The sequence below is a fragment of the Dysidea avara genome, chromosome 7, assembly GCF_963678975.1.
Source record: "Dysidea avara chromosome 7, odDysAvar1.4, whole genome shotgun sequence".
Taxonomy (NCBI): domain Eukaryota; kingdom Metazoa; phylum Porifera; class Demospongiae; order Dictyoceratida; family Dysideidae; genus Dysidea; species Dysidea avara.
In genome coordinates this window covers 4,020,588-4,041,659 of record NC_089278.1, presented here as the reverse complement: position 1 = coordinate 4,041,659, position 21,072 = coordinate 4,020,588, and the positions used below count along the sequence as shown (strand labels likewise).

At 40.0% G+C, this 21,072-nt stretch overlaps 6 protein-coding genes across 6 annotated transcripts in view; 3 read left to right on the top strand and 3 right to left on the bottom strand.

Annotated features, from left to right (window-relative positions):
• LOC136260000 (nicotinamide riboside kinase 2-like) overlaps positions 1-464 on the top strand; it is a 2,133-nt gene extending 1,669 nt beyond the window's left edge. Inside the window, exons 5-7 of the mRNA XM_066053594.1 lie at positions 79-150; positions 195-301; positions 352-464. Coding sequence (XP_065909666.1) covers positions 79-150; positions 195-301; positions 352-413 — 241 coding nt within the window. The 3' untranslated portion in view covers positions 414-464. The remainder of the gene's footprint in view (positions 1-78; positions 151-194; positions 302-351) is intronic.
• On the bottom strand, positions 403-8,260 carry LOC136259990 (protein disulfide-isomerase A3-like). Its single transcript, XM_066053582.1, has 14 exons — positions 8,068-8,260; positions 7,924-8,011; positions 7,752-7,869; positions 7,650-7,697; positions 7,543-7,602; positions 7,365-7,491; positions 2,897-3,010; positions 2,737-2,843; positions 2,662-2,683; positions 2,436-2,606; positions 2,012-2,114; positions 1,615-1,823; positions 1,169-1,226; positions 403-657 (listed from the first exon to the last, which is right to left on the bottom strand). Exons 1-14 carry the CDS (start codon positions 8,211-8,213, stop codon positions 532-534), a joined length of 1,497 nt encoding a protein of 498 aa, XP_065909654.1. The 5' UTR covers positions 8,214-8,260; the 3' UTR covers positions 403-531.
• Positions 6,700-13,016, top strand: LOC136259987 (nucleolar protein 6-like). The gene is made up of 23 exons (XM_066053579.1): positions 6,700-8,367; positions 8,416-8,649; positions 8,779-8,889; positions 8,986-9,171; positions 9,223-9,520; positions 9,586-9,746; positions 9,798-9,918; positions 9,971-10,020; positions 10,070-10,287; positions 10,332-10,509; positions 10,556-10,672; positions 10,719-10,867; positions 10,917-11,154; positions 11,200-11,335; positions 11,381-11,535; positions 11,582-11,736; positions 11,783-11,935; positions 11,985-12,088; positions 12,139-12,275; positions 12,323-12,508; positions 12,564-12,665; positions 12,752-12,790; positions 12,841-13,016. Exons 1-23 carry the CDS (start codon positions 8,323-8,325, stop codon positions 12,934-12,936), a joined length of 3,369 nt encoding a protein of 1,122 aa, XP_065909651.1. The 5' UTR covers positions 6,700-8,322; the 3' UTR covers positions 12,937-13,016.
• LOC136260002 (U6 snRNA-associated Sm-like protein LSm6) lies at positions 12,899-13,489 on the bottom strand. Its single transcript, XM_066053596.1, has 4 exons — positions 13,319-13,489; positions 13,179-13,249; positions 13,085-13,127; positions 12,899-13,029 (listed from the first exon to the last, which is right to left on the bottom strand). The coding sequence occupies exons 1-4, from the start codon at positions 13,407-13,409 to the stop codon at positions 12,998-13,000; spliced, it is 237 nt and encodes a 78-aa protein (XP_065909668.1). The 5' UTR covers positions 13,410-13,489; the 3' UTR covers positions 12,899-12,997.
• On the top strand, positions 13,411-16,028 carry LOC136259989 (uncharacterized). The gene is made up of 3 exons (XM_066053581.1): positions 13,411-14,161; positions 14,225-14,440; positions 14,529-16,028. The coding sequence occupies exons 1-3, from the start codon at positions 13,507-13,509 to the stop codon at positions 15,923-15,925; spliced, it is 2,268 nt and encodes a 755-aa protein (XP_065909653.1). The 5' UTR covers positions 13,411-13,506; the 3' UTR covers positions 15,926-16,028.
• On the bottom strand, positions 15,904-21,072 carry LOC136259997 (guanine nucleotide-binding protein subunit beta-5-like). Its single transcript, XM_066053591.1, has 11 exons — positions 20,883-21,072; positions 20,689-20,837; positions 20,599-20,640; positions 17,115-17,194; positions 16,936-17,068; positions 16,743-16,886; positions 16,548-16,688; positions 16,392-16,488; positions 16,280-16,338; positions 16,119-16,226; positions 15,904-16,075 (listed from the first exon to the last, which is right to left on the bottom strand). The coding sequence occupies exons 1-11, from the start codon at positions 20,986-20,988 to the stop codon at positions 16,064-16,066; spliced, it is 1,071 nt and encodes a 356-aa protein (XP_065909663.1). The 5' UTR covers positions 20,989-21,072; the 3' UTR covers positions 15,904-16,063.

Genomic DNA, 21,072 nt, shown 5'->3' with positions numbered 1-21,072 from the left:
GTAGTAATAATTAGATGTTTTTACTTCACCCAACTGAAAAGTTACCCATGTCCATTTATGGTCTAATCTCTACAACAGCAAACTCAGTGAATTACTTCACACGAAAATATTTATAACATTGAGCTATGATGAGTGCCTAAGGAGACGAAGGTAAGTCAACATTTCAAAGTAACAGCTAACTATTAATACAATAGGCAAAGATGGAAAGACTACATCGATCCACCAGGGTTTTTTGATGGCTGTGTTTGGCCAATGTATATGAAAAGAGAAACAACTTTATTGAAAGATCTGACTGTTAAAGGTAAGGGAATTATAGTATCCCTGCAATACAGGATGTGTGTAATGTTGTAGTCATTGATGGGCACCAAACTAAGGAAGAAATTGTCAAAACTTTTTTAGACGTTAATAAGTAATAGGTAGATTTTCTTCTTTGAAAACCATAATAATCACTTGTAAATTCATAATTCAAGATCATCCTAGTTTTGCTACAAAAAGAACACCTATTAGTTTCAAGTGTCATTACAATGTAGTCTATAGCTCCTCTTTGTCATCGCCGCTCTTCTTCTTTTTAGATTTTTTCTCTTCAGCAGGAAGGACAGGTGGGTTAGTAGCCTTCTTCTTAATGAACTCTACAAAATCAGCTACTTCTCGTCCACCCTGTAGTGCACAAGAAGCAAACAGTTGTTTTTGCCAAAATAAAAGATATTTGAGCCCCATGTCACTCACCCCTAGGCCCCTATTCAGAATGGTTAAATGAACCTTGTAGTCTACTACTACCACAGTTCAACAACTGTTGTGGTATATGTATGGCTGGAGTTCAGTACAGTTTGTGGCTTACATACAGAGTTCAGTTCAGTACAACCCATTGATGTACTTTTACCATTACTAACCCACTGCCAAGTACAGTATGAAGTGCATTATGAATGTAACAATAAGCATGTGTGTGGGTTGTATACAAGTCCCCATTAAATTGCTAGGGTGGTCAAATGGAAAGCCAATCACATTTGGCCATGCAATCAAATGACATAAGCTAGCCACAACATTAGTGCTTCTAATGTGTTTGTGGCTTCACTTAGCAACACTATACAAGGTGTCTATTTATGTATCAATTACACTGTGACATTGAGCTGTTCACAGAAACCATGAGCTGGACAGTATGGCTTCCTACCTGATAAGGTTCAGGCTGGTCTTCTTTGCCAGCTGGCTTCCAAAAGATAGTAGGATATCTGTAGGGGAAACAATTAACATAACACCACTAAACCATTAAAGGTTTACACATTTCTTTCCTGATAAACATGCATTGCAAAACAAACAAACTGGGAACCTGTACTTTCAGGGAATTATATGATAGTTTCAATTGTGCGATAAACATTTTCAAATTCTTCCCAATCGTCCCCACAAATACTGAAATCAGTGTAGCCTGTCATATTCAGTGTAGCTTGCAATTGTGGGAAACTTTGGTGTTTGTGTTTTGCAACATAGGAATAGTTTTTGCTTCAATGCTTTGACACAATTACCTCATTATCTTTGAAGCTGTGATCAAAGTTGGGTTAAAATAAATGTCTTTATTAACACACATTACATTTTATACATGCAGTGTGACTGCCCACTAACCCTCTGACTTGATAGATTGATGGGTAATCATTGGCTGTGGCATCAATCTTGGCTATTACAATGTTGGGGTCGTCCTTCAGTTTCTCTCCCAGCTGGTCATACTTGGGAGCCAGTGCCTTACAATGTCCACACCAGGGAGCATAGAACTCCAACAAGACATCCTTAGTAGGATCATTTACTATCTCATCAAAGTTTGACCCAACAATGATCTAAAGATAGGATAAAGTGGGAACAGAATATATCACCATAAAAATGATATCCTGTTTTAGTTCACAACACATGAGCTTCATTAGAGGCTTCTAAATCCTCTAAAGTTAGGTCACATCTTATAAGTACCTCTACTGGTCACATCTTATAAGTACCTCTACTACAGAACCATACAGCGACAGTGTTTTACCTTCACAGGCCCATCATTATCCTCTGGAACAGGCTCCGACTTCACATATGGGGTTAGTTCACCGTTCAGAAATTGTGTAGCAAATTCCTTCAAGCCATCCACACTACATCAAAGTAACACAAGCAGTCATATGAAACCCACTGAGTGTGTATACCCACAGAGGATGTATATCCTAGTGATGAAACTCTATATGGCTAGTTAATAATACTGTGCTCGCCACACACATACAGTACTACACCTACTACTCTACTGGTCTGGCAATAGCCCCACCAATAATACTGAACACCTAGTTGAGTAACTGTATACACTAAGTATGGACTGGCGTTGTATGGTAGTGTGACGACTACATACACAGACAGAAGCAATTGAAATCACTTTCAGGTGTACATAGACTACACAGACTACACACAGGATGTAGAGTCACCTGAACTTCTTCTCGCCGTAAGAATATTTCTTGCCATCAGTGCTGAATGCACCAGCAAACACCTCTGCATCAGATCCAGGACCAAATTCACTGATTTCGTGACTAAACTCTCCCTTGTTGGAAACGGAAAATGAAAGTTGTCCCACAAACTCTTTGGCCACTTTTATGACCCTACAGACACGACAATATCACTAAAAAAATCTTGTTTTTGATTGACATTTCAAACCTATTTCTCCAATAGTTAGATCCTAACATGAGAAAACAGAGAAGTAATGACAATTCATTGGTAAGTGAGATTCACCTTTAGGATTTCTTTCATAATCTACTTCATAGTAGACGACCACAAGTGGCTTTTTAGCATCAAAGAAGGCCATGTTGTCCATAGTACGAAGTCCAGCTAGCCCCATACTATTGAACAGGTCGTAACACCAATGTGTGCACACACATATTTGCCATCTTACAAGTTCTCCTTGATAAAACTTGTGATCTTTGCAGACTTTGCTTCCCCTTCATAAACTTTCTGTACATCTTCTAGTTTCGTTTGGAGTTTACCAGGTTGGAATATGACCACATTGCTTGATAGAGAGAGAATTTAAAACAATTACATTCTCAGTACTAAGGAAGTGAATAGAAAGTGACTGTCAAAACATGTAATTTTTCTACATGACTAAAACTGAAATATTCAACCATACACCGTAACATACCTAGTCAAGTATGTTACATGTGATATGATTCATGTGACAATTCTGAGTATGGACACAGCAATATCTATACCTTTATTCATGTGTAGACACCATTGATGCACAAGTCAAGGCGTGTACTGTAGTGCATACACAATAGTTTTATCACAGTGCCAAGACAGTATCAAACCATCTAATACCGTTCAGCACTGGAGTTCACCACACAATAAAACTTGGTATTACTAATGGAGGTAGGGAAGGCATAGAAAAAAATTAGCATGTTTCAATCTGGGGAGGTTTCATTTATGCAACTGAAATCATCTTTCCTGTTAGTCTGCTAGCTGTCAGTCTGCTAAAATGGAAAATATTTACATAGCAGGCTTTGGCAGTTATGTTAAAGTCAACCTCAAAGACAGATTCTAGTAAACATTCTGGTGATAATTAAACGAATAGTTGTTGATTGGTGAATATTATGTGGTTACCATGGATACAAAGAATAACACACTTTGGAGATGTTATTAAATTCACTTTTCATTTCCACCACTCATACACAACATAACAGTTCTGTGGTACCACTCAATGTAGTAAGATGAGGAAAATGAAATTATCGGATATCACTTGACACATTCTCAAAAGTTCCAGCTAATGACAAGGCATGTTAGATGGACAAGCATCTAATTAGACACTTTGGTATACAACAGTTTCTGTATGTTACAAGTTACATGATATTCCTCAATAGAAAAGTTGACAGTAATAAAACAGAAACAAGTTAGCACCTCATCAATGGATCCCTTCTGGACCACTGAAGTACACATTAGTTACGTTTGAGATCTGTTTGACACTGGTCTCAAATTAAGAGGTGGCTGTTAAGTGAGATTCGCATAATAAACACAAAGGATGGCAGATGTGCTAACTGCATGCACCCGGACACTTAACCAAACCCATAGTCCAGAAAACTGGATTTAAACTAGTAAATACGAGTGCCTTGCACAAAGCGCTGTAACTTTTGAAGTGTCCATCCTATGGCCACGCAATTTACTTCATTTGATCTACTTGGGATGTGACAAGGAGTAACGTTTAGGATTTTATCAAGAGCTCATAATACAAGTAAGTAAGGGAGAGAGTATCTAACTGGAATACATCCAGGAAAATCACTGATTCAAGTAACACATTAAGCCTGTTCACAGAATAAAGACTTGACCCTATCAACACCAATAAGCACCAATCAACAGTTCTCTATCAGAAGAAGTGTTAATTTGATCAAAGGTAAACTTGACTGAGCTTAACAGTGATTTTGTACAGGAAATATTGGAAGCTGGATACTCTCTCCCTTACTTATATTATGAACTCTTGGTTTTATCCTAACACTAAACGGTGAGGCCAAAACTAGCTGTATAAGTAATTTTTCGGTAAGGAAACATGCAAACTCTTTACATACCTTTATTAAATGATCCACAACCCACTCATAATAGTGGAGAGGAGAGAGAGTGTCTAACTCAATACAGAGCCACTACAAATGAATTGGAGGGATTCCTCTGTAAATATTTGTGATTTTTAGTATATTCTATATGTGAAGATTGTTTTAATCATCACATTTCTTTTTTCTGCCAATGTGCACTTGTTACCACATCTGAGAGAATCCCTTTGAATCCCTCCAAATCATTTGTAGAGGCTTTGTATTGTGTTAGACACTCTCCTCTATCATTAACTCTTGGTTACAGTGTTCATTTAACCTTCTCCAAGTAGCCCAGTGAACAGACTTTTGATCAATGTGTAGTTGAAGGCTATAAGAATTAAGTTACCCCACCTAGTGTTGCCATGCATGCCCAAATTGTGTATAACATGCATTTCCCAAAAGTTCTTTGTGGGTTTAAGGGTTAATACATTGAATTCTTTTTAACCATACAAAAAAGTTATGGTATGGAGTTAATTGTACCACTATGGGTTCAGATAATTTTCCTTGTTTTGGTGTTTTACCAGCAGATATAGAGACATTATATACAGGTGGTTCATTTTCACATGGCACTTATATAAAATGGATAAACGATTGACCACTGACATTGTATGGTACAAGGTAATGGGAATTTAGTTACAGTAGTCAAGGAGAGAGACAATGCAAGCCCAATAAAGAATGTTATAGCACATCCTAATGCCTTATGACCCACTTAAGGTTTCAGTCAAGTTTTAATGAATGTGCCAGTATTACATCGGTAGAAAGTAATACCGCAAACATAAAATCTCCAAAATGAATATATTTCATACATATAGCTCTTATTTTCGTAATTCGTTCAATTACCATATGAGCAGAAATTTTGGCATGGAATTAAAATTGGCGGACGCTTACAAAATCGCCAAATTAAAATCTCATCATTAGTGTTTCTAATATTTAAACCGGTTGAACCGGCAAAAGATCAGTGAGAAGCAAGGTGGTCAGTGTATCTAGATCGATGTATACTGGAGGTCAGCCTGTGGTTAATCAAACAATTCTACGATTGTCTGTGTAAATATCACAGATTAAGGAGGTCCTATACTATTTGGCCAAACAAAGATACCGCTCAAGGAAGATACACCTCGACACGCAGCGGAGATCGTAACTATAGCTACTTGACATGGAGAATTTTCCCAATCACTTTGTTTCCTTTTGCTACACTGTCATGGATTCTCCGTCTCACACGAAACTCTCTCCAGTATGCGGGCCAACGAAGTAAACGTACATACATGTTTGTAAACGAGAAGCCAGCTATACAGTATGCTACTACGCAGGCTTGCACGAGGGACTCCACGTTGCATTTCGTCAAATTAAACTCTCGCCAAATACAAATTATTAAGCAAACGCCAAATATTCTGCTCGCCAAAATTTATGCTTATATGGTACGTTGCTATGCACTGCAAAGGAAGCGCTTGAACCTATTATGCACAGAAGTATCTTCTAAACTGTTTTATAGTTTGACTATTGTGTTTTTTCCCACAAATTCTCTGGACAAAGCTTCAAAGCTGCTCTTCATTTTTGTTTGTGTACGTAAGGGATACACGCCCCCTTTCAACTCGAAGTGATAGGCCATTCCTGGTAGTGTACGAGGCCTGCACCGTTGTTTTTCATTGTTAAACGCCTGAAAACCTCAAAGGGAAGGCAGTTAACAAAGTCTGAGGAAAGTCGCCACACCCATATTTCAGTCCGCCGAAAAGAAACCACCTCAGAGCAAAATTCACCTGTGCAGAAGTTTAATACAGACTTCATTTCGCTTTTACTTCTTACTTAAAAGCTGCTTTTACCATTATTTAACATTTTGCTCACGTGGGTGTGTACAAACATAGGTAGATGGGTACACACACACACACTTTTATGAAAACAACTTCAGTAAACCAGGCGTGCACCCACAGCCGAAAATGTGGGTGTGCGCCTGGTTTAATAAGGGAAACAAGGGAGGTTGCCTATACCTGCAGATATACTAATCCCTACTTCAGGGTTTAATACTCACTGGTATATCTGCAGGTGTAGGCAACCTCCATTGCTTCCCTACGTTTTTTGATCCCTAATCAAATTTCTCTTATACTTGTTTGTTTACTTTTTTATAACATTACTATGATTGGTGAACCTGTGTATACCACATCAAAAGAAAGGATGGTGTCAGAGGTAACGTTTTCGACTGAACACATGTCCCAACTATCAATTACTTACTTGAAAGTGAAGTGGCTTATATGTTTCACTTTCAACCTGTTTCACAGTGTTACAAACGAAGAATAGTAGAAGCACCTCTGCAATCCAGTCACCACAAAAAATACAGACTATTCCCATTACAACTGTATGAAAGCCATCGAGCTACTGGGTATCAGCACCTTTGGCTGTCAGCAAAAAGGAATGGGACACAAAGGAGGATAAAGGTAAGTCCATGATGTGTGCATTGTACGTACTGGAATATGTAAAAGGCATCTACCGGGCTGAAGCAACGTCAAACAGTGAAAATATCAAGCCTGCAGCAGCCTTAGCCATTATCAAATTACACTTGTCCGGCAGGCAGGCAGAAATTTTCATAATTTTGTAGCAATCTATTGGGATCATACTGAAGGCACTTTGGGCTTGGTTACACCTAACCAATACTGCTGGTATTGTGAAGCTGGTTCTTGGGTGATATTTTTGGCCAGAAAAACCCAAACCTCCTAATATACAGTATAGTGTGATATACGGTAACTTGAGAGGAGACAAGCTTCATTCTGATGATACCCACAATCACTTGAGCTGATAGCTTACTCTTTGTGTCCATATTTCTCTAGTACTTCAGGAGTGCTGGTATGCATGAACTTGAAGGAATCTCGGAGAGAACCAGCCGTAGAAAGGAATGCCTTTTTCAACTCACTGTCTTCACTAGCAAAAAAGCCTGAAGGGATATACACACTATTTCAGACCACTAAATTACATGTAATCTTACCAACTATAGTGTGTTCTGTGCCGCTGTTGATTGCCTCTAATGCCTCCACAGTTTTAACCTCTAAAAGATCATGCCATATTTCCATTCTATTTTATATAGACTGATACCTTGAGCACTGGGTCCAGCTTGCTTGCTCATGTATTTCACAATGCCACCTGCAGCATGACAAATTTAATACTAAAAATATTAGAATATTCTGCATTGCTTGCCTGCTTCCCTGGGGCCACTATAGTCAGCACTTAGCTCTCCCCCTCTGAATATCTTCAGTGTAGGGTAACCGGACACCCCAAATTTTGAACAGACAGCAGAGTTTGCAGTACAATCAACCTGTTACAGCAAATATTTTTAATGGATTCAACATTTACAGGGGTAACTAAAGACCTTCGCAAGTGGCACTGGTGGCATAGCATTCTTCAACTCAGTAGCAGCCTTTTCATACTCAGGTGCCAATTTCTTACAGTGTCCACACCTGATTAAAGAATGTAGGATTACAAATACAAGCGCCATGTGTCTTAAAATACGTACCAAGGAGCAAAGAATTCCACCAGAATAATGTCATGTTTGGCTATTTCGGTGTCAAAATTACCCTCGTTGAATTCTAACACATCGCTGTCATCTGCACTAGCCAGGACAGTCAATATTGCAAGCGCTGCTACGACAAACAACTTCATGATTCAGTGAACCACACGTGATGTCTGGATAAAAAGAAAGAAAAATTTTCCACGTGGTCATATATAAGTAGCATTATTTAGAATAATAATATTATTGAGCTGTGAAGCGATGCCTAAAGTTAAGAAACGAAAGATTTCAGAGGCGTCATCTCCAGTAATCATGAAATGTTTTATAGTAAGTGTTGAAATTATTTTGCTGCAGGTAAAAGAACCTGCAGCTAAGAGGCAAACACAGACTGATCTCACACCAGCTGAGGAGCCCAATGGGCTTACTGCATGTGATGTGGATGAGAAGGAAGTGTCAGACCAAGCCACACCTCCAAAGACTGTACATGTGGCATCCAAAGTGAGCTTGTACAAGCCACCCACTTTTGAGGAGTTGCAGAATTTAAAGGAGACAGAAATGCTGTTCAAATCTAACTTGTTGAAGCTGCAGGTATATTATATTATAGTGATGCATCAATCTTTGGGTCGTATAGCCATATCCCTTGCAGAACTCTTGATTGGCCAAATTGAAACTCTAGTTGGCTAGGCATGATGACTTGTGTGTTTCTCTCTTGGGTAGGTCACTGAACTGCTGGCTGAAGTGAGGCCAAAGAAAAAACCATCAATGGATGCATTCCTGCATGCATTGAGATCAGTTCTTATTTCAATACCTTCAACTGAGCCAGTGGATGTAAGCACCATTATGAGCATTCGTTTTAAATATATATTCTCAACTAAAGAGAATCAGTTTAAAGTTGCATAACGTTATTTAGTGACTTATTTTCAGTTATGTGATGGAGTGTCCAGTGTACCAAAGCCAGTGAAGTATCCACTGAAGTTGAAGTGCAGTCCGAACATAAAAGGAAAATATCATTTTGCCCCTCCACAATCTGTGAAGGTGGTGGGCAGCTACTTACTACAGAACCTCACTAAGCCGGAACTGAATGTTGATGTTGCAGTGGAGATACCACAAGTAAGTATGTTAAATGTGACCTGTATCTTATATGTCTATGTTGTTTATAAGGAGTGCTTGCAAGCAAAGGATCATTTGAATTACCGGTACTTTCACAAAAGAGCTCTGTACTTGTGTCACATTGCTGCTGTACTGAAGAAGGAAAAACAACTATTGACTCATTTGAGGTTTTCTTACATGAATTCAGACCCGTTGCTTCCTATAATACGTCTAAATCCTATATTGAATGGCCAAGTCTCTAAATATGTTGTCCAGTTGTACCCCTGTATACCAGATGGTGTGTTCAAGGTCAGCAAGTTAGGTCCTGACAGAAACAATGTCAGGGACACCTCGGCTGGAGATGGACAAGGTAGTTGTTATTTTAAAGACTCTACCACCACACATATATATATATATGTTATGTGGTGTTCACAGATAATCCAGCTACTCCACATTACAATAATGCTCTACTACGGGACATGGGCAATTACCAACATCACTTGCATGACATGTACACAGCCTCTCAAGATTGTGAAGCATTTACGGATGCAGTGATGTTATTTAAAGTGTGGCTACGTCAGAGAGAATTACTTAAAGTATACCTAATCTGCTATTGACTCTTATAATAGTACAAACCTACGTTACAGGGTTATGGCTGTTTCAATGGATTTATGGTTAGTATGCTGATTGTCTACTTGCTTCATAATCGGAAAGTCCACAAACTCATGACAAGTTACCAAATACTTCGCATCACTTTAGAACACTTGGGTAGGTAAGCACTTCCTCAAGACATTGTTAGTTATACTTGCATGGATCACAGCTTCTAATGACTGGACAGTCCAGGGGATTACCCTTTCTACACAGAGTGATGTATGTATTCTATGCTAATTGTTTAGTGTGTGATTGTGTGCATTTCTAGGTGCCATTGGAGAAGTTTCATGAAGCATTTGATGTGGTATTTGTTGACTCTTCAGGTTACTACAACTTGTGTGGGGACATGTTGTCTACTACTTATCATCAAGTAAAACGTGAAGCTAGTGTAGCACTTAAACTCTTAGAGAAAGAGTGTACAGAAAGTTTTGAGACTTTGTTTATGACTCCTGTACCCTTTATTCAAGCCTTCGATACACTTTTCCAGTTAGTAATTAGCTACATGATATGTGTGATGACTGTACGTATAGTGTTTACCCAGCCAGTGTTCTAAATGAGTCGCTGAATCCTCAGAAGGAGGAAGCTGCACGTTGTGATTTGGCTGTTTCCATTGTTCCAGCTGTCCTGAGAAAAATGTGTGTTATCTTGAGAAAGGGCCTGGGTAGCAGGGCTACCAATGTTGCTATCAAACTTCAACCTAGTAAAGAGGTATGTCTGTACATATTGTAGGGAAACTGTGATGTTTCTTCACTAGTGGCTTATATCAAAGACTCCTCCTGACCCTGATGTTGGCCCGGTCACTCTTGCTATGCTATTGACTGAGAGAGCATATTCAGAGTTAGAACTTGGACCACCTGCAGACAGCCCTGAGGTATGCAGTGCTTCAATTACTCTTGAAATATTGTATTGGTGTTTAGGCTTCAACATTCCGATCATTTTGGGGAGAGCTGTCTGAATTACGTCGTTTCCAAGATACTTCCATCAATGAAGCAGTAGTTTGGGAGAGCTCGTGTACTGCTGACCGTCGTGGGATCATTCAGAGAATCATCCAACACTTACTTCGCAGGTTTTCAGAACATACTAGTTGATGTTTTTGAGTTGTTATCTTTGTCAAGGCACTTCAAGGTGGACAGCTCCCATGTGACATCTACAATGAGTCAACTTGATCAAGTGATATCATTGCCACAGTACAACAAGAATAGTGATATTGGAGTATTTTCTACTGGAGAGGAAACATCTCAGGATGTATCAAGGGTGTTTGAAGATCTCAACAAACAGCTGCGTGGCTTGAACCAACTACCTTTGGCAGTGGTGTCCGTTGTTGGGACCAGTCCAGTGTTCCGGCACACTGAGGTACAATGTGTTCTGTCATCCTGTGTTGTATGTCATCTCCTTAAGGTGTTCCCTCCTGTACCATGGAGTGGTCGATTCCGATCCCATCTTACTGTGGTTTCCCCCAGAGAAGACAGCCAATCACAATGCTTGTATCCTAATTTTGATCATGCCACTCCACCTTACGTCCAAGCATTATCAGGTTTGTGACCTACTAACTCTTAAGTCTACTTACATCACAATGCAGTGGTATGTCAGTTGGAGTCCAGTGGCAAGTGGCCAGATGAGGTAAAAGCAATTCAGCAGATCAAGGCTGCCTTTTATGTCAAGATGTCAGAATTGTTGAGCAAAGACCATTCACTATTGTGCTCACCCACCTTCCGCTATTTGGATGTGCTGAAGGTAGTTTACCTACATGTACCTGTTAATTCTATTTTCCTGTACATAGGAGGGGTTTCTGTTTAGAGTAAAAATTGTTCACCCCTGGGAGGTAGCTCTCAGAAAGAATGCTGCAACACAGAAGACAAAGCAACAGAAGCAAGCCAGCTTAGAAATGGAGAGGGATCTAATTGTACTCCCAACTCTTAGCTCATGTTTATTAGGGTATGACATGAGCAACTATATTGTACATACAACTTTGGTTCTGCAGCATTCATCAAGAATTTCCAGCATTCAGTATTGGAGCTCGGCTGTGTAAACGATGGATGTGCTCTCAACTGTTTTCCAGTCATGTTAGGGAGGAGGTGATTGAGTTGATCGTTTCCGATCTCTTCCAATCTCCTGCTCCTTTGTCACCACCTGGGTTAGAAAATGTACAATAGTACATGTTATCTTCACATGATTCTTTGTAGCTCTCCCTCGGCAGTGTTGCTGCGCTTCCTGTGCAAGATGAGCAAGTTTGAGTGGAGTAAGGTCAATGATATTGTCCAGAATCTGTTACCACATGAAGAAGACAGTTAGTGAAGCATTTGATGTTAGGTTTGCTAACTGCTTAACTCTTTGTAGATCAAATGGATTTGGCAGCCATGTTTTCATCCCCTCCAGTAGTGATACAGGCTAGAATAAGACAGCTATCAGAGGAGGGATACCAGCTTCTTTCATCACAACTTGATCAGGCTAGCCAGTCAGAAATTGACTACAAAGTGTGTACAACCACCCACTGTATCTGCTGACATGTTTGTCTCCCTAGCAAATATTTCGACCTCCTTTACAAGACTATCATGTGCTGATTCATCTACACAAGAAACATGTAGTCCAGACTCAATGCAGTGTGGACTCCACCATGGATGGTCACTCCACTGTGATGAGTAGAAAAATGCTCAAGTTACCTGTAGTTGACTTTGATCCTGTCAAGTTATACCTAAAGGAACTAGAGGTTGGTAGTGCCTTTGTGTCCTTTCCTGGTTTACACATTATGGGTAACTTGACAGAATAGTTTCTCTGAATTTGCTTTATTCTTCTACGATCAATATGGCGGAGACTACATTGCTGTCGTATGGAGACCAAACATATGTTTACCCCATTCCTTTAAGGTACCATCTATCAGCAAGAGTACATAATGGAGAGGCTGGCTACTTCTCCATTATTTTAATCTTGTTCATCTCATATGTACATATAGGTATCCCAGGCTAATTGTAGAAAACCAGCTAAAAGAAAGGTGAGTACTACGTAGCTGTGTGTGAGGTCTATTTGATGTACATGTTACAGGTTGTGGTTGATCTTGATTCAATATTGACTGACTTTCAAGTGATTGGTAACGGCCTAGTGAAATCAGTGGAGATTATGTCTGATCCAAGAACGTGACATCACAATACAAAATTATTGTACACAATGTGTATATGTACTATTCAGTAATGATGACTTGCTATCGTCTTCTCACTGTACTGATGTAGAGAACTGCAATTAAATAACACAATGTTAATGTGGCTTATAGCAAATCCAACCAACGTACCATTATTGCCTCTTATGAATGCATCACCGTACTTGTTCTTCAACTGTGAAAAGATAACTTCATTTTAAAATTAAAGGTAATATCTTGGTTTCACCTGTCCATTTACATACTCTTCAGTCTGTTCTAAAGCAATATTCATATATCCATCTAAGCATGCTAGTACACCTGGGGAAGCATTTAATAGAACGTCCAGATAGTTGCATGCAGGCCAAACATACACTTAATAATTTTTACCTCTATAATCGACACCAGAGTTGAGTTTAACAACCACAGGTCTTCCTATGATCTGCTTAAGGAAGTCGCTGGGTGACTGCTTTCTGCTCATGTTATCGATTGTACAGTATATTCTATATAACGCCCGGTATGTTTCCAAGGTAGTTAGTACCGGTAAACGAAATCGGTCAAAGTGATGGAAAACTATAATGGGATCTGGTGAAAACTCTACGACGTCTGCTGTAGTACAGCGGCTAAATCAAGCTGCCCAGGAACAATTAGAGAAAGGTAATTATGATAAAGCTTTGGAACACTACGTGTCCGCAGTTGAAGAGTCAGAGCGAGATGACGACCGCGACACGAATTACACGTGTCTGCTGAACGCAGGCGCATGTATGGTGTCTTTGGGGAGGTGCAAAGAAGGCTTGCAGTTGTTAGAAAGAGCAATTGACATCGTTCACACATTGGGAAAGGAATTAGACAAGGAGGCCGCGGCAATTCACGCCGATGTGTACTTCAATGCCGGTATAGCTGCTCAGGAACTGAAGGACTTCAGTAAAGCCGTATCATACTTTAGAACCAGCCTGGAGCTATACTTGGACTACAATCTCAAAGAGTATGCTAGTGAAGCTTGCACTAATCTTGCCAAGTGCTATCGACATTTGGGAGACAGAGACAAAGAAATTGATGCATGGATAGGCAGTCAGAAACTGTACCATGATCTGGGGAACTGTGATGGTGAAGCATTAGCTTATGGTGAACTTGTGGTGGCCTATTTATTAGGGAATAAGATCACTGAGTGTCGGCAGACATTGTGTACTGCCAAGATGATGTGCTTAAGAAGCACCAACCCTAGAACACAAGGTGTAAGGCATCATTGTCACTACTATAGCGAATAATACATTTTGTTCTTCATTCTTTCTGTAGGTCAACTGTATGCTCAATTTGGCTTGGTGTATACTGCCCTCGGGCTCTACGAAGAAGCCCTAGCCAGTTTTGAACGTGCTTTACCACTGGTAAAGAGCAGTTGTCAGTCACAACAGCTTGAGGGGACTATACTACAGAACATGGGAGTTGTTTACAACGAGAAGGGCTTGTATGCAGATGCCATAGTTTACCACACAGAGGCATCAACTATCCATGGTAATAGTCGTTGTTATGATTTGTTGATTAAAGAATGTTGCAAATAAGTGGATAATAATTTTTTTAGAGGATGTTTTTGATTGTTTAGGTCAACTAGAAAACTACCAGGCTCAAGTGAAATCTTTATGCAACCTTGGTGTGGCACATGCCCAATTAAAAGATTACACCAAAGCAATTGAGACATTTACCAGTGCCCTTGAAAAGGCTACGCTGATAGAGGATTATATCTTACAACTGCAAGCACTAGAGGGAATGGGCTCTGTTTACTATCAAATGAAAAAGTTCTCTATAGCAAAAGAAAATTATCATAATGCACTTGGTGTACTTAGACACATTAAATATGATACGGGACTCGCCAGAGAGAGAATAATGGAAGAAATTTCTAATGTAGTGGAAGCAGAACAACAGCAAATGATAGCATTTCAAAATGCCTTGGCAGAGTCAGTTGGATCCCATCATGGTAAACGGACACTACACAGGGACCACAGTATGAGTGATCCTACCAGACCAACTTCTGCCATGGACCATTCTAGCCACTTACTGTCTCCAACAACTGACATGTCTAAGAGCTTAAGCAGTGGTGGCATTGATTCTACTGGATTACAAGTAGCAAGACCCATCCTTCCTAATGTTGTAGAGAGCAGCTACGACAGCCCTGATGGGTCCAGTTTGAGAAATGGTTCCAGTCGTCTCAGATCTGCACAGGTGCCAATGTATGTGGAGAGGAAACGTCAACTACCACCTCTCACAACCCCTCAGACCACGCCTCCACCGAGAGTCATTACTGTGGCTGATGGTAACACAAAATCTGTACAATCTCACTTGGAACTTCAGCAGACTATTAGATCACTACAGTACGGCACTAGCACAGATGGAAAATCTCATACAAACTCAACTGCTTATACCCCTGCTGCTGCCAGAAATACTCCAGCTTTTTCCAAGAACACTCCTACACCACCTAGCACTGCTCCTACCAGACATAGCACAGCCAAACAGATGCCATCATCTTCCTCAAGACTTGAGGCATACAATGAGGACTATGAACAACAATTGTTGAATGATTATATGAATACTTACACAGATGATAATTACAAAGTATTTTCTACAGATTCTAATGAACAGACTGACTCTGATAGTGGTAATGATGAACTTGGAGCAAGTATCTTCAGCAGACATGCATCCCAACAACACAGAACTTCTTCTAAGCAGAGAACATCAGGTCGTCCACCCAGAACACCTTATCGCAGAAGACTATTAACACCACGTGTGCCCCAAGTCGTGCAGGAGGGCAGCCTGGCCATCAGTCCTACTGCCAGACAGGAACATGAGGCACGTAAAAACAAAAATGCTGCTGCAAAAAATGTCACAAGAACCAACAGCTCCAGTTCTAATCAACAGCGTATTGCTACATCACCAGCCACTACTTCATCCCCAGCAACCAGCAGGAGTAGCAGCCAACAATCCAGACTGTGCATTATTTTATAGTACGTGTTACACACAAATACAAAAACGTACACAAAAATAAATTATGTCCATACACAAAAATTATATTTACAACTTCAGAAAATATATGAAATGAAAAAATAAACTATGTGAACTGTGTTAGCTGAATTAATTTCCACATCACGCCCATATCTGTAATGGAAATAATATAATAGTGGTGACAATGTTAACTCACAGCTAGTGTCCCATCCCAACTGCTTGTACACAAAGCCATGCCATCTGGAGATACTTGAACATGTGAAAGCCTATCTTGATGGCCAATCCACACAGCCAGTTGAGTTTCCTAGAAAGATAACTGATGTCACTCACTATACATGTGTAGTTTTTGACTGCTACCTTAAGTGTGTCCCAGGCTCTCAGAGTGTGGTCGTTATATCCAGCAAATAACACTCTCCCTTTAACAACATGTGCTAAAACATTTAATGGTGTGAAAGTGTACTACACTCACCACTCTTTGAGAAATCTAAAGATGATGCACCAAATAATATACTTGCAGTGGTATATATACTAATTTCTTGATCAGCTCTTAGGTCAAATAAGCGACACTACAGGCAGATAGACAGACAAGTGTTAGTTAACAGATTCCAGTTGACTCAAAACTCACCGTTCCATCATTGGATGCTGTACCAATTGACTCACTGGTGGGATAAAAGCGTACAGCATTGACGTCACTGTCATGTCCATCAAATTTCACCACACATTTGCCAGTACGTATATCCCATATCCGAGCAGTGTGATCACAACTCTTTAACATAAATTACCATACCACACACACCCTACACTTCCTACTATAACATACCGCTGATGCAAACAGATTGAATGTATCCTTAGGGCAAGTATCTAATTCAAGCACATTCTTGGTGTGCCCTTTAAACACCAAGACTGGCTCTAATCTCTCGACATCCCAAAGAGCACATGTTTTGTCAGAACTTGCAGTCAATAACTGCACGAAAATAAATATTACAAAAAATGTAATGAAATCAAAGGCTTACCTGCTGATCTGACTTTAAGAAAGCGCACGATGTGATAAAACCATTGTGTGTTGCAACTGTGTGTCTTGTTTGTGTTGCTTTTATTGTGTCCTGACTGTCAACACGATACACTACACACTTACTGTGCATACCCCTAAAGTAAATGCTTATCATCACCAACCCATTATGTAGGGACTTACCCTAATGCTATTACAGTTTCTGATGGAGCATATGCACAAGTAGTGACCCATGTGTCTTCTTGTAGTTGAAGTTGAAATTTCTGAAACACAAGATTATGGTAACAGTTAATCACATTTCAGTTATGTAATTTGCTTTTTCTATAAACACATAGTACATAGAACCATGTAACTATTCTAGTACTTTCAAGCCCTAAATCATGCCTATTAAAGATGTGTGAAACTGAAACTTCCAGGAACATGGAAGCTACCAGTAGTCTTCTTCAAACACCATTTCAGTCGGTGCTGTTGGATGCAGAAAGGAGGCCATATTAACCAACTCCCTGAAAGCCATCTCCAATGTGTGAGGCTTGCAAACTAGGTAAAGGAACAGCTCATAAGGATGGACCCACATGTACAACCAGATATGGGACTATTTTCCTTTTATTAGTTGCATATTTTTCTTTAATCTTAGAGCTACTGTACCAACTGTTGTACCATATATGCAGTAATAGAGAAAAAACATATGCAGCAAATCTCACAGAATAATAATCTAATCTAAAACAGCCAAGCTGTAAAAAAGAGTGCAGCCCTCAAAAAGGTTATGGTGAAAAAAGAAATCCAAGATGGTGGCCAAGAAATGGCTGTGATGGTAGGTTAATGGGAACTCTCTAAAAGGTGACTTCTTCCAGCTGATCTCTCTACAGGGTGATTTGTTTGCAGCTGAACTCTCTACAAGGTAACTTCTTCAGCGTCACTTGTTTCTCTACATGATGGTTTCTTTGTAGCTGAACTCTCTACAAGGTAACTTCTTCTAGCTGATGTCTCTACAGGGTCACTAGTTTAGCTAAACTCCCTACATGGTGGTTTCTTTGTAACTGAACTTTCTACAAGGTGACTTCTTCTAACTTATCTTTTCTACAGGGTGATTTGTTTGTAGCTGAACTCTCTATAAGGTAAAACTTGATCTCTGTACAGGGTGAATTGTTTGTAGCTGAACTCTCTACAGGGTGATTTGTTTGTAGCTGATCTTTATACAGGTTACTTGTATCTAGCTGATCTCTTGGATTCTCTTCAGGGTGACTGCTCTATTAGGATGACTGCTCTATTAGAGTATCTCGATCTCGTACTTGCTACATCAAGTTGGATTTCGTGTTATAATTCCGTGGCTTTAAGTCTGATTCTTCTACACAATTGAAGAGCCTTTCTAAGATGATTACTCCATCTGTACAGCGATTTTCAAAGCATTACCCCAAACGGTTTTTCTGGTAGGCCTGGCAAGTAGTTGTTTTTTATTAGCTAATCTCAATTGCATAATTGTTACACACTGTTGGTTTTTTCGTTGTATCTTCCTGGTTTTTAGCTCGATTTCTTTCAAACCACAAAAGGTTTGAGGTTCAATAGTTAACCTATTCACCCGCTGATTTTCAGCTCCTTCCCATAAGCGGTTTACCCTGTATGTGTGACAACATATTGGTATTATTTTTTGTGAATAATTGCTAATAACTCTGCCTGTTTATCGTATTCCAGCCAAAGTTGGTACCGAGATGTGCCTTTATACCCCTACCCCCCCCCCCCTTCTGTGTACCAAATTTCAAGGCAATCAGATAAGGCGTTCACGTTTTATAGCAGTTTTTGTAAGAGGAAGAAAAATAAGAAAAAAACTAAGAAACTAAGTCAATTTTTGAAGTCGCATATCTCGGGAACGCTTGAAGCGATTTTGCTCAAATTTGGTATGTGGAGTACTGAAGTTGGTGGGCGTGTCCACAGCAAAAATCGTCTTGTTTCATCAAGGCAGCACAGAGCTACGGAGGTGCGAAAATTGCATTTTCGTTCTTCCTGTCAATATACTCACAGGTGTTGCGCGCTGGCTTCTTGGGCCGCACGACACACTACCATGTCTTGATTTGCTATAAGTGACTGTTCTATTAGAGTATTTTAATTTTAACACAATATAGCATACTTAGTGTAATTTAGCCACCAAAACTGCACTGCATTATATGCTCAGTTCTTAAACCATCTTATTTATTCAATTTTTGACACCGTTATGCTATGTACTTTTCACCAAGGTACAACTCTACTAACCCATGTGCATGCAGTGCAGGACAATAAAGTCCTGATCTACATATGTACGATCAACTTAAGTAGCTATTATGTTTAGCTACAGTATATATAGTTCAAAATGATCAAATGTTACAGCAACTAACTATTGCTTGTTGAAAACCTCAATAATGAGGCCACTTTCCTCTATGGCCGCACTATTGAGGTTTTAGGCCATCTCATTATAATCTGATGCTTCTCTACTGGGGTAGGGTGCAGTGTGCAAAGATGTCTGTACAGGGGGGACTATGGCCCCCGTGGAGAGGTTGTCTCACAATAACTGCCTCGAACTGATTGCTACTATGTTTGTGGTAAGGGCTCTCTCTCGGAACAAGGACAGCACCCACATCACCTGAAGTTAGACAACCAACAGTTAGCCAGGACTTATTCCCCCCAGCTGAACAGTCTAGCTACTCAGTTGTGGTCATGGCGCACTTTGCCTTAGATTCTGTACAGATAACATGGACCAGGTGGAGCCTTTCCACTATTTGTCCTGATCAACAAGGTTTCAAAAAGGTCTGAGAAGAGGGGTCAATAATTCTTCTAATAGCCCCAGTTAGGAAGTCTCAGCCATGGTACCCTGCACTACTGTCCATGTACCCAATACTGCTACCAAACCACAACAACCCGCTGACAGACATTTGGTCAACACCATCCATTAGTGCTGGCAGGCCAACTTCTTTTACACTACCCGGCATTTCAGGAGAGGCTGGATGGTTGTTAATCTCCAGATGGAGCAAACGCACCTATAGTGCATCACAATAAATCCTTCAAAGTGTGCTGCAATGTACAAAAATGTCTACTACTAAAACGGGACAAGGTTTACCATGCTGACTAGCTCCTACTACTAGTTCAACAACGCATACACTTCTTCTTTGTTTACGGTCTTTATGTCACCCAACTCAATCAATACATTATGTGTCTGATGGTACATTTACTAACTAACATATGGAATCTCAATTATAATCTGACTACCACCACCAGGATATGGGATAAATGCAACACTTGTGAGGTTACCACAGTGCTATAACATTGGAGCACAATGTAGACTACATTTGCAACCATAAGTTAAAGTCATACACATGTTCAGCAACAGCAAAACACTAAAGGCATTATGCCATCTAATACACACGTATGAAGGCTGGTAATTGAGAATAAGTACATGCAGACACCTGTGGACATTTCCAATGATTTCAAATGTGCACAGTTACAACTTAGTTTGCAGGTTACTACTAGAATCTGAAGAATTCATAGGTGCCATTATTACCTTGGAGCTATCCTACCGTCAAAGTCTTGGCAGTCACATATTAATGCAAACATGGATAGAACAACAGCCCTTCAGATAAATGGTGTCCGAAGGGTATATTATTATTATTATGTCACAAATATATCACTCATCCATACAAACCTTCTGACTCATAAAGCCATCCCACACGTAAGCAAACGAATCCTAGAAACCAGCACAATATGTGTTATGTGGTGATTACAACTGACCTACCTGTGCTCCACTGAGTAAATGGCGACTATCTGGACACCAATCAAAATGTAACACTTTTCGACGGTGGCCTTTAAGCAATTTTCGCTGCTTCATAGCTACCAGTGGACAATCCATGACTATTTCTTCAACGTCAGCAGCAGCTTCTGATACTAGTGGCTAGCTGTGAGAAACTGTATAAACTAGTTTCAACTTACAGTGAGTGTCCGCTAAGCGACTCTTCTCGAATCTTAGCGCTTCCTTCAGTTCACTACATTTCTTAAGGAGCACAGTACGATCTTCAGGAACGTCTGGAGTAGCCATGGTCCGAAATATCAAGGAAATATCTCGGGAAATATCACCAACTTTCGGTTTTGTATTGGCGCTTGCGCGACTGCGCGTATACCG